The sequence below is a fragment of the Peromyscus leucopus genome, chromosome 19 (genome assembly GCF_004664715.2).
Source record: "Peromyscus leucopus breed LL Stock chromosome 19, UCI_PerLeu_2.1, whole genome shotgun sequence".
In the NCBI taxonomy this organism is placed as follows: domain Eukaryota; kingdom Metazoa; phylum Chordata; class Mammalia; order Rodentia; family Cricetidae; genus Peromyscus; species Peromyscus leucopus.
This window is the reverse complement of record NC_051079.1, coordinates 45,220,803-45,237,156: the sequence shown is the minus strand read 5'-3', so window position 1 is coordinate 45,237,156 and position 16,354 is coordinate 45,220,803. Positions and strand designations below refer to the sequence as shown.

The 16,354-nt window shown below is 37.9% G+C and overlaps 1 protein-coding gene across 2 annotated transcripts in view; it reads right to left on the bottom strand.

Annotated features, from left to right (window-relative positions):
- The window catches only part of Slc12a2 (solute carrier family 12 member 2), a 74,455-nt gene that overhangs the window by 28,688 nt on the left and 29,413 nt on the right, over positions 1-16,354 (bottom strand). For both annotated transcript variants that reach the window (XM_028891613.2, XM_028891614.2), the window contains exons 11-17: positions 13,470-13,577; positions 12,191-12,314; positions 11,413-11,514; positions 10,086-10,241; positions 8,605-8,704; positions 4,020-4,131; positions 1,720-1,860 (exon numbers count right to left, since the gene is read on the bottom strand). In XM_028891613.2, the coding sequence (XP_028747446.1) occupies positions 1,720-1,860; positions 4,020-4,131; positions 8,605-8,704; positions 10,086-10,241; positions 11,413-11,514; positions 12,191-12,314; positions 13,470-13,577 (843 nt within the window). The remainder of the gene's footprint in view (positions 1-1,719; positions 1,861-4,019; positions 4,132-8,604; positions 8,705-10,085; positions 10,242-11,412; positions 11,515-12,190; positions 12,315-13,469; positions 13,578-16,354) is intronic.

Below are 16,354 nucleotides of genomic sequence, written 5' to 3'. Positions count from 1 at the left end.
GCTCCATCACTATTCTGTTTGGGGACCTGCTTAGACAGCCTGTCCAACCACTCAAAAGGAGGTTTCTTGTGCCTGGAACTTAAAACTGTACAGAGTCTTCTTTACATGTGAAGAGGGGTCTGCATGAAGCCTAGTCTTGTTCTCCAGTGTTACCAAAAAAAAAAAAAAAAAAAAAAAAAGCCCTCCAAATTGCCAGGCTCTTGTCTATTAGTGATGACGGCACGGACTTCTCTTTACCTGACAGAAATGACCCTGGTCACCATGGGCGCAGAACTGGTTTTCACTTATTCCTGTCACCTATCTTTCCTCTGTGAATTGTCTTTCACCTTTCTTCATCCCTGTTACTGACTTAACAGTACTTCAGGATACACTCTGCACTTCAGGATTATTATGTTCCCAGAATCTGGGACTTTTTCTTCATTTTTATGTTTCCTTTAAAATCTCAAAACTTTCAACTTCCAAAAGAATACTGACATTCTTCACAGTTCTGTTTTCTGGGCTTCACTTAGGAAATTATTCTCTGAATATTTTATATAATCTCCTACTTTTTAAAATTTGCATTTTATCTCTAGGCCTTTAATCTATGTTAAAAATAATGGTTTTATTTCGATTTTACTTAAGACAAGGTCTCACTATGTAATCCTGGCTGGCCTGAAACGCACTGTGTAGACCAAGCTAGCCAAAAGCATGGGATAGTCCCCAGCCTCCAAAGTCCTGAGACTGCAGCTGTGCACCACCACATCTGGCTCTTTCTGTTTTGCAGCCATGGAAGGCCTGATCTTAGCATGTACCCCAAGCTGGTCTTCAACTAACGGCAAGCATCAGCCTCTTGCTCTGGGATTATATAGGCACACACCAAACCTTGCTTCAAAATGATTTCTGCATAATCTTTGTAAGGATTTCATTCCGTTTCCACTGACAGCCGTTATTAACTGACAACCTTCTCAAAGCCACTTATACAGTAAACTGTCTATAAGTGGCCTCTATTCCTTCCATTTGCTGTCACCATTGAATCACAGCTGCTTCATATAATAACGTCATAATTATTTAGCGACCTACTCACTGCTTGCCCTTCCTACAGACTGTGTGGGTTATTCCTAAATTCTAAGAAGCACGCGGCAGGATGGGCTCAGGACAGTGCTGGGAGCCTCACCTCACCTTTAACAGCTCCAGTCAGAGCCGTTTTTACTTTTAATGTGTGTTTGATTGGTTTTGAAGATTAAGCTGGTAAACACTGTCTCAATTTATATCTCCCTATTGCCTTCATGACAGGGAGGATAGAGTTCAGAAGTTAAGTAAATAGTCTGGTCCAAAATCCATAGTAAGACAGCAACAGCACTAACATTTAAGGCTGGGACTGATTCCAGATTTCCTATGTGGTGCCTATAAAATACCTAAAGCCTAAACTTAGAACTAGCAAATAAACAGAAACACAAAAGACAAGACTTTCTGAAAAGACAAAATAAAGATGGCTATGACTCAACCTTTTAAAAACAAACCCAGTGGGTAGAGGAGGTGAGAAATAGCTAACTGAAGGATGAGATGATTTTCCAACGGGCCTTGTGTCACCTGAAGGCACAAAATGTCTCCAGAGTTCTAAACTACAAAACAGTTAGTGGTTCCTTAAAGGTACAAGAAATAATATACATATACACTGCCATAATAATTCAGTAGCGAGCAAAAGCTTTAACCAAATGCAACAACTGAAGGACTCGTCACCTGCATCAAGTACTGTGCCCCTTCCCTCAAGTCATCGGCATGAACCGGGGCATAGAAAGCCTTCATTTTGTTCTTAATGAGCCATCGCTGGTATTTGGCTTGATCAATGGACATCTCTTTCATAGCTTGTCTTCGAGGGCCCTTTAAAATAAAATAGTATCCAAACTGTTATTTGAAGCACAGCCTTTTACAACCTTAGAAGAGGTATCCTCTCACACTGCTTTGAAAGAATGTGCTTAAATGCTGATGTGGGAGAGGTGCAATAACAGTCTTTCATTCCCCCTGAGTGAGCTCTCTCTAATACTAAGATCACACAAACAGGCAGGGCACTGCTGGGCCTGGAGAAGGGAGGAAAAAAGATTTGAAAACAAAGTATTTCAATCCTAAATTAATGAGAGAAAATTGCAATGACTGAAAATGGAAAAGAGATTAAACAATGCAAAATAAAGCCTTCTATTTCTCTACAGAAAGTTCCCTACTTTGCTTTCTGTTTGGTCTAAATGTCTGGGTTATTAAGTCACAGTAACTTGAGAATATCAGTGAAAATCAAAGTAAGAAATGTATTTCTGCTGTAAGATGAAGGAAACAAGCTTTGCTAACTCAAAATTCCATTTTGATACCTTTATGCAACATATCTTAAAAATAAGTATGCCGGGGGCTGGAGAGATGGCTCAGTGGTTAAGAGCACTGGCTGCTCTTCCAGAGGACCTGGGTTTAATTCTCAGCAGCCATGTGGCAGCTCACAACTGTGTGTAGTTCCAGGGGATCTGACATCTTTATACAGACATACATGGAGGCAAAACACCAATGCACATAAAATAAAAATAAATAAATTATAAAAAAAATAAGTATGTAGAGAAAAAATATCTTTCCTAAGAATGGCAATTACCTTCTTTCTAGCATCTTGTGCTCAAGACATTGACTTCAGGGGATCAGCTAGAGACAAACTGGAAGGCTCCATGTACCCTAAGTGGGGTCAATGCTGACAAGCCCTCTACACACAGGCCCATGGATGTGCACATGGATATTTGTGGCCTTGACTTTGCAACTACACAGGAAGAGCAACTGTCACAAGAGTTCCGATACAATGCACAGCACACACTCTGGCAACTACATAATGGAGCAGAGTTTGAGGAAAAACAAATATGACACTCTAGTTTTTCTTTTTTACCCTCCCCTCAGGGCCTATCATTTATTTGTTACACTTAAAACTTATTTTTAACTGGACTCAGATTTATAAGTAGAAATTCTCAGCGAGGACAGCCTACATCTCTTGGCAATCTGTTCCTGGCATTTTTCTTTGGCGTCCCTTCATTCTCTTAGCCAAATGTTTAGCATATTCTGCAGCCTCCTCATTTTCTCATGGTATTGTTTCTTCGGAGGAGTACATTGGCATCTGTGTTGCAGGATGCGTGGAGTAACATGATGCTGAATGTTGGCTGCTTTGGTCCTTGGCTTCCTACCTTCTTAAGGGCTTTTTGACAACATGCTGGCAGACATCATCTTTAGAGAGACAGAAAAGTTTTCAGGTCCTGCTAGCTCTTTTGGGCCCCAGCTGCTGAGGCACAGTAGTTATTGTCCAGGAATATCTTCCTCTCTTTTTACAGTAACCAAGTAGAGAACCCTCAGGATGGCATCCATGATGCATCTCAAACAGACTTGTGCTTCTCTCCAAAATCCTCCTTGATCTATAACAGGAATGTGCTCACTCAGTAGCAGGCACACTCTGCTGTGGATCAAAATATCTTGCATAATGGGAAAATTCTATCAATCCCACCGACTTGGACCACAAAACTCTTCTGGAACATCAGCAGCTGCCTTGGTGACCGTGTGCCCCTCAAACAAAGTACTAAGTTAGTTGTCCACGTCAATGAGTTTCCAACAGCCAATGGCTGGGAAGGAGGTATTCAGCTTCATCTGGATACAGCTGGCCAAGAGGTGCCAGGCCACAAAAAAGGGCCACCTTAATTTCTTATGCAGAACAGGTAAGACATCATTTCACAATTATCTTCAAGATCCAAAATGTTTTTAAAAAGCATTACTTTTTTGGGTGAAAACTTATTTTTATTAGTTTAGGTATTTTTGTTACTCCTGGTTAAAATCACAACAGTTCAAAATATCTAGATCTTTTTAAAAAAATGTTACTTTGCAACTGTCTAAAGAAAAAAGTATTTTAAAGAAAACATCTCAAAAAAAATCCAAATTTTTCCAATGATTTCTAATCTATAAAGTCTATAACTTACAATCCGTTTGATGAGTGAAAAAAATGTTTTACTATAGAAAACAAAACTGATACATACCATATGCACATGGCCACAGATCATCAAACCAACATTTTTCGTGAAGTCATGAACAAGATGAAGTAAAGCAGGGCGTGAGTTTGGAGAACCTGTCATAACAAGACACTGTGGCCTAATTTAAGATTAAAAAAATAAAATAAAATTAGAACAGTTTGAAATCTGTATGTGGTTTCTGTAAAAACAAAGCTACAGAAGAACTCTAAGAAGATGAGGGTTACTTGGGGCTGGAAAGACGGCTCAGCAATGAACAGTGCTTGCTGCTCGCCCAGAGGACCCCAGTCAGTGCGCAGCAGCCATGGGAGGCAGTTCCAGACCTCTCGTAACCCCAGGTGGCCATCAAGGGCCCCCATAGATACAGGGACATTTGTACAGACAAATACACATGAATTACACCAAGTGTTTAAAAGTAACAAATACCATACCAGATGCCCCTCTCAAACAACAGGCAATTCTAAACACTGAGTTTCTAGGATGCTAAAGAAATCACCACCTTGTTTAAGAATGATGTAACAATTTTTTTTTTATCTTCAAAGGTAATAAATGTTCCAGTCATTTCACAGATCCTGAGCACAACTAATCCATAATATAAACAGGCGAGTTCCATCTCACCACAATGACATCTACTTCACATATCAACCCTGTCTAATATAGCTTACAGAAGACTGTTGTGATGTAAGTAAAACCAAATACAGCAGTTTGAACTACATGTTCTATTGGACTAAAATCTTTTAATTCTAGTTAATAATGATAAGTGCCAAAACTGCACTCAAGCGTCTCTGTAAACATGAGAAGGTGACAAAATATTTAGCTGTTTTAAACTGTTGACACTCGGCTGGCCTCAGTGGCACACACCTTTAATTCCAGCACATGGGAAGCAGAGGCAGGCCTCTGCCTCTGAGAGATCTCTGTGAGTTTGAGACCAACCCGATCTACATAGCAAGTTCCAAGACAGCCAGGAGTACAGAGGGAGACTCTGTCTTGAAAATTAAAAATTGATTTTCACTAACTATAAGAGGAAATCAGTCTTATTTATTTAATATCCAGGTATCCATTTTACCGATCAAAACAGATTAGCAAAGTTCCTTAAATTAGCAACATCTATAGTTAAACCAAAGTAAAGAGCTGACTGGATTCCTAAGGTAAGGACTGGAGAGATGCTCAGTGGGTAAGAACACTTCCTGTTCTTGCAGAGGACCAGGGCAGGGTTTCCAGCACCCACGTAACAACTAACAACAGTCTATAACTCATTTCAGAGGACCAGATGCCCTCTTTTCTGATTTGTAGACATACATGTAGGCAAAGACACAAATATACATAAAATAAAACTAAGTAAATCTTTATTTTTTCTTTAATTCTAACTTAAAACACTTTTAGACTAGTTCCTAAAATAATAAAAATATTAACAAAGACTTTTCAAAATATTGGTTTATTTAGAATTTTAGTGAAGTAGCTCTAAATCAGTTCTACTGATTGAGAAAGAGCTGTTTGGAGCAATCAAATGTAACGTTATGGCCCAGGGCGCAGACTATTTAGTGCCCTCTTCTGACTATCTTGTCGCTTTTCAGCTTCTGCAGGTGGCACGATTCTCCGGCTATAGAACGTCCTGTCCACCTTCCTAGAATAAAGTAACTGTGAGTATCCTACAATGCTGAAGGTGTTCCTCTTCCAGGCCATGCTACTTAAAAGTGTTCCTTTCCTTCCTGTGAGCTTACAGCAGAATGGAATAAAGAGCCAAGTGACCAGATCTGCCTACCTGCTTTGAACCATCCAGGTCTGAACATCTACCAACACCTTCCATGTTTAAAAGTTATAAAACCACGAAATCCACAGGACAGTAAACAGTAACAGCACTAAACTACTGAAAGCTCTAGGCAAGCAGCAGGGCGAAGGCGCTGGCCATCGGGAAAGTAAATGAACAGGAATGCTGCGAAACTCTTGATTCTCTACCTCAAGCGCAGCAACAACGCTGAGTTCACAGCTCTGGAGACAGCGGTGATGCCGTTCGAGAACCTGAATCAAGACATGGGTCTCACCACACATGAGAAGCAATAGGAAGAGCTAAGTCATTTCCAGCACTAGGGCTGCTTGCTAAAGAGATCTCTGTGGTCCAGACACTGAAAATAGCGAGGGGCAGAAGTCGGCAATCTAAAATAGAGGGCCTAGAAGATTGCTGATGGGCTGAAACCTCCACCTTTCTTCCCTACCTTGCTCTCAGAATTCTGGTAACAAAGACATACAGACAGCTTAAACTATTCCTTTCTGAGAAATCTAATCAGATCAAAAAGAAAGCCCTTAAGATGACTTAAATTCCCTGAAGAATGGCAAAGCCACATTAATCTACATTAAGGACTTGACTGGCAAGGAAGGACTTGACCACCAGTGCAGAACTTCCTTGTCAAGGAGCACAGACACTGCACTTTAGATGGAGTTAAAGTCCAGAGCCCAAACTAAAGAAGAAGGAAACGATGAGAAAGAAACTTCAAGTAACTCTAACTTTTGGCAACTGAGGCTGAGATAAATACAAAAAATTAAATATGGAAAAAAGAATTACTAGTTTTAATAAAACAAAAAAAAGCCAAGAAAAAGAAATTAATACTCTGCTGACCCTGTTTAACATCATAAAAATATAAATATTAAATATGAATTAAACAAAGTAACATCATAAAATGTATTGGAAATATGGGAAGAGCACATCCATGCACTGACTGTAGCCAGAAAGAGGCCAAGCAAAAATCAGAATGCACAGCAAGACAAGCATATCTTCATGAAGTCAAAACAAACAGGTAACAAGGCAGCCAAATGCAGAACCTGCTGCCTGTGGTACAGGAAAAGAACACAGAGCATTGGTTTTCATGCAAAATTCTACAAATTCTCCTCTTTGTGCTGTGTTTATTTTAATTTTCATAAAAAATTAAAATGCACATGCCTATAATCTCAGGACTTGGTTGAGGGGCAGAGGCAGGAGTATTCTGAGTTACAGAATAGTTGGGCTATACCAATAAATTAATAAATAGCAATAAACCAAACTGGTATAAAAAGAACTTTAAAAAAAATCCTTCCAATTATAAAAATAGTAAGTCCACCGGGCAGTGGTGGCGCACGCCTTTAATCCCAGTACTCGGGAGGCAGAGCCAGGCGGATCTCTGTGAGTTCGAGGCCAGCCTGGGCTACCAAGTGAGCTCCAGGAAAGGCGCAAAGCTACACAGAGAAACCCTGTCTCGAAAAACCAAAAAAAAAAAAAAAGTAAGTCCAAGCAATTTTTTGCTGATTTAAAATTAACTGTGACTTTTGTTGATATCTTCATTTATGTCACACAACCCACAAAAGAATAATTTACAATTTCTCTCATACTTAATATCAACGACCCAAACTATGCTAAACATTTAAGCTTTTCTACCAGGGCTCTCATTCCTCCCCCCCACTTGCAAAGTGTGGTCTCTGGGAACTTTTCATTCTACAGAAAAGGGATAGTGGGTGGGCAGGTGCCCAAAGGAGCAGCATAAAGAACACACACAAATCCTCCTCCTACAGAGAGCGATTCTCTCCTGAAACGTATCTCTTCTTCAAAGATGTTTTCTGGAACAACTCTGTCTGTGGTACAGAAGCCAATGAAAGGGGATGACTCATTACCAGAGTCACCTCTTCACAGCTAAACAATCTGATCAATTTAAAAAATATTATTTTATGGAAATATTAAGTACAACTAAGCTAAAATTTCCTGGACTTTATATACATAAATAATATTCCTGAATGTGGAAAAGCCAGCTCTCAACAGCGCTTTAGTAACTGGATCTACTCCATTATTAGCAGTATATTGCAGAAGTCTCACTGATGACTAATAGACCAAATGATAAAGTCGTTTGCTGAGGGAAGTACAATGCAAGAACTCCTTAAAGCAGAGTCTTATCACTGCAAGTGGTTTCCAGTTAGCTGCTGAAAAATGTGAATAACTCAGTATCAATAGTAAAATCACAAAACTAGGTGTATCCAAGCAAGCCAATGCAGGCATGGTTGTGCCTGCCCCACACAAGCGGCAGAGGTAGGCAGATCTGTGAGTTCAAGGACAGCGTGGTCTACACAAAGCGAGTCCCCAGCCAGCTGGAGCTATACAGTGAAACCCTGTCTCAAACAAATAAACAAAATACCTCTTCTGTGGGTCAATTCCCAACACCTCACATACCAGTTCACCACTGTCTGTGACTCCAGCTCCAGGAGTCTAATGCTCTTCTCTGGCCTCTGCAGGCACCAGGCATGAAAGTGGTGCAGACACAGATGCAGGCAAAACATCCACACATAAAAAATTTTAAAAAACTTATAAATAGGTATACAACATTAATGGTTATAAAGAGAAAAAAAAAATATTTCTCTTCAAATGACAGTTCCAAAACTTTCATAATCTTTTTTTGAAGGGAGGTAATTTTTTTTTTTTATGATTTGGTTTTGAATGATTAACTGTCCAAGACCAGCCAAACAAAACAGCGTATTTTGTACTATTCCATATAGAATGTTACTGAAGAATGAATAGTTTAGAATTGACGGACTAGCGAGCAGAGGATGCCTCCCTCTGTGGTGCCTCGTCTCTTACCTGAAGTTTTTCACATGGTCTTCTACCCCAGAAAGACGAATTGAGTGCTGTAGTGCACTCAGGTAAGTCAGGGCTTGTGTAGACGATCCCCAGTTCACATCTATAAGGAAACAGGGTCATGTAGTATAACACCATTGCAGCCGATTCAAACCACTGAGACTGATAGCAAACTGGGCAGTTTTTTTTTTTTTTTTCCGAGACAGGGTTTCTCTTGTGTAGCTTTGCACCTTTCCTGGAACTCACTTGGTAGCCCAGGCTGGCCTCGAACTCACAGAGATCCGCCTGCCTCTGCCTCCTGAGTGCTGGGATTAAAGGCGTGTGCCACCACCGCCCGGCTTCAGTTTTTTATGTTTGTAAGTCAAGCGCTAAAATAAACTACTATTCTGTAACTTTGCGCAGTTCCAGTATATAGAAGCACATTGAGACTATCATCATTCATGTCCATCACTGCCCTTGAAAAAAGGCCTGGCTTAACACAGGCATGTTGATGGCACTGCTCACATGTTCACCTAACTTGAAACAATCTCTCAACAAAACATTTAAAATTATTTGTTCTATAGCCAAAGACCTGAAGGGCACATTATAAATATAGCAAATACATTCAAGCTATTTAATCATGAAAATGTCCTCTACCATTGTATTAAAAAGGATGGGCCCTGAGTGATTTTAAACACATTAATGTATGCTTAATAGGTATATTAGAAGAATTGCTCCTAAAAGTTAAAAATACAGGTCTTTTGTCCATTCATTTCTAAAGCCACCATCTGAATCCAAAACTCATCATCACATCCAGATCAAAAATGTTTCATCATTACCCTCATCACTTACATGGAGACCTACCTAGACAACATCAATGTGGAAGATGATAATCACTAATCATTTCTCAGCTAAGAACATTTATATTAGCTGGGTGGTGGTGGCACACGCCTTTAATCCCAGCACTCAAGAGATAAGAGGCAAGCAGATCTCTGTGAGTTTGAGACCTGATCTACAAAGTGAGTCCCAGGACAGCTAGGACTATACAGAGAAATCCTGTCTCAAAACAAACAAACATAAAAATTATATTTACATATTTTGGGAAAGATACATCTTTCCAGTGCTTAAATTCCCTGACTACAGCAGTTCTAAGATGATGACAAGAGACAATATAGACACATACTTGGCTAGTAGTTACTATAGTGCTGCAAATTTTAAAACATTTAAATACAACAGAATGTTAGTTTATTATTTTTCTTAAAATGACATTAGTCATATTTAATTTATGGGTGAAAATAAAATTTTACAGGAATAAAACATTTTAAAATAGTTCATTGAAACTAAATGTACTTCAAAAACAAACAAAAAAAACTTATTTGGAAAGAAGGTATTGAAAGTTTTACATGTGACACCTTGCCAAATATACAAAAGATGTTTGAATAAAAAGTAACAAAAATTTGTCAACATTTTCTAACTTGAAATACTAAACAGAAAAGACTACTGACCTGGTTTTTTGTAGGTAACATAAATGTACAGTCCAAGAACTATCACGTACGTGAGCAAGGCAGCCCACCAGTTAATGACAAACATCACTATGCAACACAGAATTGCTCCAATGAGGGATATCCACATGTTGTAGTATTTGAACGCAGGACGCCATCCTAACAATGACACACAGAAACGCCACTCAGACTTTCATCTGCTGTATACAGTGGTATGTAATTACATATAAAATGGCTTCCACACTCAGATGACTTTAAAATATAAAGTACAAGGCTAATATCTAACAGTAAAGTCAATGGCTGTTATTGATCACAATTAGTTTTGATAATTCTTAATGACTGTGAAGATAATATTTTCCTATTACTGCATCTTCTCAGACTTTCAGTCAATACAATCCTTTAAATTTTAAATCAACCCAACAGAGTGAAAACAGATAAGCATCACACAACAGAAAGGCTTCAGATTTTCTCCTCAGTGAGGCAGCTTTACCCTCCGGTATTCAGCATGAGACATCCATGTTCTAATGACTATATAAAACACTTCAAGCAACCTACCCAGGTAACAAAATCTTGGTGTGAAATCAAGAAATTCATACCTTTCCATTAGTATGTATGAATTAAAACTACTCAAAATACTAAAAAGACCATGTTTTAAACTTGTCACTAATAATCAAAAATAGTTTTTAATTACTTCAATAAAAGTTTGTTTTGAAAGTAAAACTGAAGCTAAAACATATGTGTTCATATGTCCTTTTCCTTTGAAAACCCCACATGTTATGTGTCCTGTTCTGAGAAACTTGAATTCCTCCGTACTTTCCATTGTTTGCCCGATTTTCAACCCCTCGTCCACTTTTAACAAAAGCCCCATGGTACTTCTTCTTCAGTTCATAGGGCCCCTCATGTCCGAACTCCACAGAACTCATTGTGTAAAAACCACGATGGGGGCTGGCACTTAGGCTCCATAGGAAAATGTGTGCTTATCATGTTTGAAGCACCAGATTCAATTCTCAGCACCAAAAAGAACAAATTGGAAAGCTTATTAAATAATGACAATGTTATGAGAACTGAATTAGGTAAGCAAATGGTAAAGAAATTTTAAAAATAAGAAATAATACTTTAATGTGACAAATGCTATTTTTAATGTTTTGTAAAGAAACAGCTTATTATCAGTGTACTTCATAATAAAGAGCTCTTTGAATTTGACATAACTATAAAAGAAAATAACTTTAATGAAATAAACTCACAAACATCACATTTTAGAAAAGTGGAAATTTTGTTTCCTCTGAAATCAAAGCCATTAGTACATATAAATTTTTAAAATGTAAATCACCTGGAGATTTTGCAAGTGATGCATGGAATACTGAAAAATTGATTAATGCATACGATGCAAGGAAGAAATTGGAGATAATTGGAGCAATAACATTCAATTCAGCTGCAAAAGAAAAAAAGAAATAAGTTTAATGATACTTAAAACTTCAAATTTTGAAATATTCCTAATTTTTGAATAGCATAATAAATACCAATAAATCTACCACAGACTGATACTTATATCTTGCCATTACAATTGATGGTATAATGAGACTTTCAGTCAACTAATTTGAGGATCTAGACAAAATTCTTTAGAAAGTCTAAAGTTACCTTTAGCAGTGAAGAATCCACAGCTTTACATATGATCAGACAGAGGTATCACCTTCCTGGGATACACTAATGTCCTTTTCCTTACATCATATATATTTTAGGAAAAGGGCATGGTAGTACATGCCTATAATCCTAGTCCTTGGGAAAGAGAGGCAGGACCATCAGGAATTCAGGATTATCTCTGGATACAATTGTGAATAATAAAAGGCCAGCCTGGGCTACATGAGTCTTTAAAAAAATGTAATCTCTTCTATCCCTAATTTTATGTAATAGCAATAATTTTAATAATTTATACCGGACACTATTATTTGTAGTATTTTACTTACTCCTTTGTTTGATTAGAAGTTAATTTAGTATACTAAAGCAAGGCACATTTTGTTAACAATTTAATATTCATGATTATAGGTAAAACTATATTATTTGGTATAAACATACCAAAACCTACATGATAGACCATTCAAAGAACTAACCAATTAAGATGAATCCAAGTGCAATTAAGAATGTTAAGATGTAACCACGGAGAGGTTCATTATTTTTCCCATAACCTTTGGCAAACATCTGGAAAGCTGGGTAGATATTGTCCTTACATAGAGCCTAATCAAAAAAATAAATAAATAAAATGAAATACATGAAAATTAAAATACACAAATCTCCTAACAGTTGAAAGCCAGTTAATAAAGAATGGAGCTCGAGTCTCTCATTTCTGATCTTCTTTGTTTTCTACCTCACAATACTTCACCTACAGACTATAAAGGATATATAAACAGTTCAAATAGCAGAAGGGTGGTTGGTTTATAACACTGTTTAAGATTTTATTTGTCTTACATCACCCATGTTGAAACTCCACTTATGAAGAACCAGTGGAGGAGACATTCAAGTAATAATACAATAAAAAAGAAACTTGGAAGTTAGTAAGTATAATATACCCATGGCTTTAAGAAAACTAAGTCCAAATCTGCAACTTACAAGCAGATTAAAAGCCCCAAATATAAAGTTTAACCACTTTTCTTCAAATCTTAATAGATGCTGCCTTAAAAAGCATATTCTACACCATTACTATACTTTTTGGCTACCAATATTAAGAATAAGGCAGAAAACCAATATTTTATCTGACTTGGTAATTAAAAATGATATCCTAATCATTATTATCTGCTTAATGGTCACTACAGGAAGTTAATGCTCATTCTCGTTATCAATGCACCTACTACAATTAATGTAATGCTAGCCATATAAACCACTGAAGTTGGCGTCCTGCTAACTGAAACCATTATTCATACTTCTGATTAGTCTTAGATCACACTCCTAATACTTGAAAAGAAAAGAACCCTAGACTTTTATGCTAAGTATATCAAGAAGCAAAACCCATCATTTTTACCCCTAAAATATTTATGTTTGTCATTTTTAATTATGTATATGTCTAGAGTCACAGGTAGTTAGGAGCCACCCAATGTACATGCTGGGAACTGAATTTGGATCCTCTGCATGAGCCCAATACAGCTGAGCCATATTTCTAGACCCCCAAATCATCCTTTCTAAGCATGTACCTTGACATTAGAAAAATGCACAAATGTTTGTATGGATCTGTATAGCATTTATGTACATAAAATTTATACCAATTTTGATATACATATATGCAAACATATCAAACGTGAGGTTGATAAAGGTAACCTATTTGAATAAAACAACAATACAAAATTTGAAATATCTTAACACCCCCCTCAATACAAATTATAAGATGAAAACATTTACCTGAAATATTTTGGGGGCACTCACGAGAGAGGCTAGCGCTGACGAAAGTGTGGCTGAAAAGATACCTGCCGAGATTAAGGGTGCGAACCCCGACACCATGCTCATCACCTTAAATGAAGTGTCAAAATTGGAAAGCAAGTCATAAAAATGGTTTGAAAAAGAGTAAAGTATTGAACAGTCACAATTTGATGATTCTAATAAAGGAAACTAATACTGGAATAATCTGACAGGCATTTGGTAAATAGCAATGATAAGAAAATTACAAATTATTAAAACAGATTTACCACTAAAAAATGCTTTTCTCTTGTAAATTTCCAAATGAACATATGTCAGAAAAAAGATGATAATGAACCACCAACTACCTGTCACTAGGTTTCAACCATGGACAACTTCGGCCAATCCCACGTCACTTCCAAGCCTAGATTTTTAATGCAAAGGTTCAGCTTGTGTCTGTGAACAGGCAGACATTTGGAAGCTGTAGCCAAAGGCCCTGGCCCAGCTCCATGATCTGGCCATCTCTTCACAGCATCACACATCTAGTCAGCAACCAAACAGCTTCAACTGCTCCGTTTTCTTGGTCATTTTAAAACAGGTTCTTGGGTTTTTCTTCAACCAGCTCTCAAAAGTGATTAGTATATTTGGTTGATTCAGTTTTTCAGTATTTTTAATATATAGTTTCATATTTTTTCAACTTCTTTAATTTTTTCCTGCCATTCTCTGGAGCTTTTGTCCTGTATCCTGCAATGTGCTGACCGCATTTCTGTTATGGAAAACCCACTCCTCTCATCCTAGTTTCTAGAAAATTGATTATTAGATCTAGCCAAAGTCAGGCTGAGGTTGAGGCTCCTGTCAAAGTGTACCACATTAAGATGGTTGCTTTTTTATGGGGTTGCAATAGGATTGTGGGTATGGAGTTTTCTTAAGTAAAAATACATCTAGCCAAAAGGCTGTGATACAAATTCCACTTTTGTTTCTAAAAAACCTGTGATATAAGAAGTTATAAACAAAACACAATTAACCACACACTGAGAAATTGATGAAGGAAGTTCACTGTGTCCAAACACTGACTATGAGGGCCCATGAGGGTGTGTACATGTGCACTCCTCCAGAATAAACGTCAAAACCTCAGACACATTCTCTGGTTGCACTGTCCTTTGCACAGATCAGCATCCACGTCCTATGCTTAGTAATGGGAATACTGCAGGGAAAGCCAACGAGACTTCTGGCTTTCCAGTTTAATATTTACCCAAACTCCAGCATGTCTTAACATTTAATGGTGAACCAGGAGTATTTGGACAGAGTGACACTGAATGAAAACAGTGCCGACATCAGTGTGGTCCACGACATACAGCAGCCCAGACGAAAGGCAAGACGGCGCTCCAAAGGAAGCACTGAGTGGAGGTAAGGAATGGTAGCATGTGTGCACACACTTGCAAAAACACAGTGACCCAGCACAGGACAAACAGGGTTGTCACAGATCAGGTATGAGAAGCTTTGGCTGGCAAAAACAAAAACAAAAACAAAAAACCCTCACATTTTGTACATCATGCAATACGCTAAGTCAAAAGTTTCAGAGGATATCAAAATAATGTAATGGGACAAAACACATATATAATTCAAATTTTAAAACCAGTAAGACATCCTAAATGCCTCTACTCTCTTAAGCATAAAACCATTTATATATATAAAAGAGCATTATAAAGTGGGGCCTGTGTGGATTTTATAATAGTCATCTGTTGTGGTTTAAATGAGAATGGGCCCCATATGCTTAAATATTTGCATGCTTAGTCCCCAGTTAATAAACTGTTTGGAAGGACTAGGAGATATGTCCTTGTTGGAAGAGGTGTATTACTGGCGGTGAGCTCTGAGGTTTCAAAAGCCCACACCAGGCCCAATGTGCTGTGGAATAGAGTATTTGTTTAACTATGTAAAGATATGCTGCTGTTTCACCTTGCCTAAGGCACCTGACTGATCTAATAAAAAGCTAAACAGCCAACAGCTAGGCAGAAGAGGGATAGGCAGGGCTGACAGAGAAAAAAGGAGGAGCCAGGCAGCCAGATGCAGAGGAAGCAGGAAAGCAGAATGGACAGTACATAAATAAGGTAAATGAACCTTGGGGCAGCACAGAGATGAATAGAAATGAGTTAAGTTTAAAAAAATAAGCTAGGTAGAAACAAGCCTAAGCTAAGACTGAGCATTCATAATTAATAGTAAGACTCTGTGTCATGATTTGTTGGCTGGCAGTCCAAGAAAGCTTGCTATACCAGTGTCTGTTTCTCTCTCCACCTACAGTCGGAGGATCAGAAATTAAAGCTCTCATCTACTTCTCTAGAAACACGTCTGCCTGCATGCCACCATGCTCTTCACCACAATGATAATGGACTAAGCCTCTGAAACTGTAAGCAAGCCCCAAGTTGAACGTTTTCCTGTATAAGAGTTGTCTTGATCACAGTGTCTCTTCACAGCAGCAGAGCACTAACTCAGTATGTAACTTACATATTGTTTAGTATTCTACTGACCATGCTTTCTTCTCTAACACAGGATTTATACAGGATTCCCCCATTACCACCATTTTGTATTTCTTCCCATGGCAATAAAAGTCTTACTTATTTAAATTAAAACAAAGCTATACTCAAAAGAGACTGTAAGAGAGATCATAAAGAACACAGTGTATTTCCAGAAACACACAAAAATCAGACTAGCATTCTCCATCACTGGGCAGAGATCAATGTTTGTACCTTTTATACACAATATCAATGTCAGAACTGGAGTGAATCATTAGCTTAGCATGAATACTGTCATTTCTACAATTTTGTCTAATCCTGTGACTAGAAAACACAAACGTGTTTCACATAATTGAATCTAACACAATTACTACAAATAAA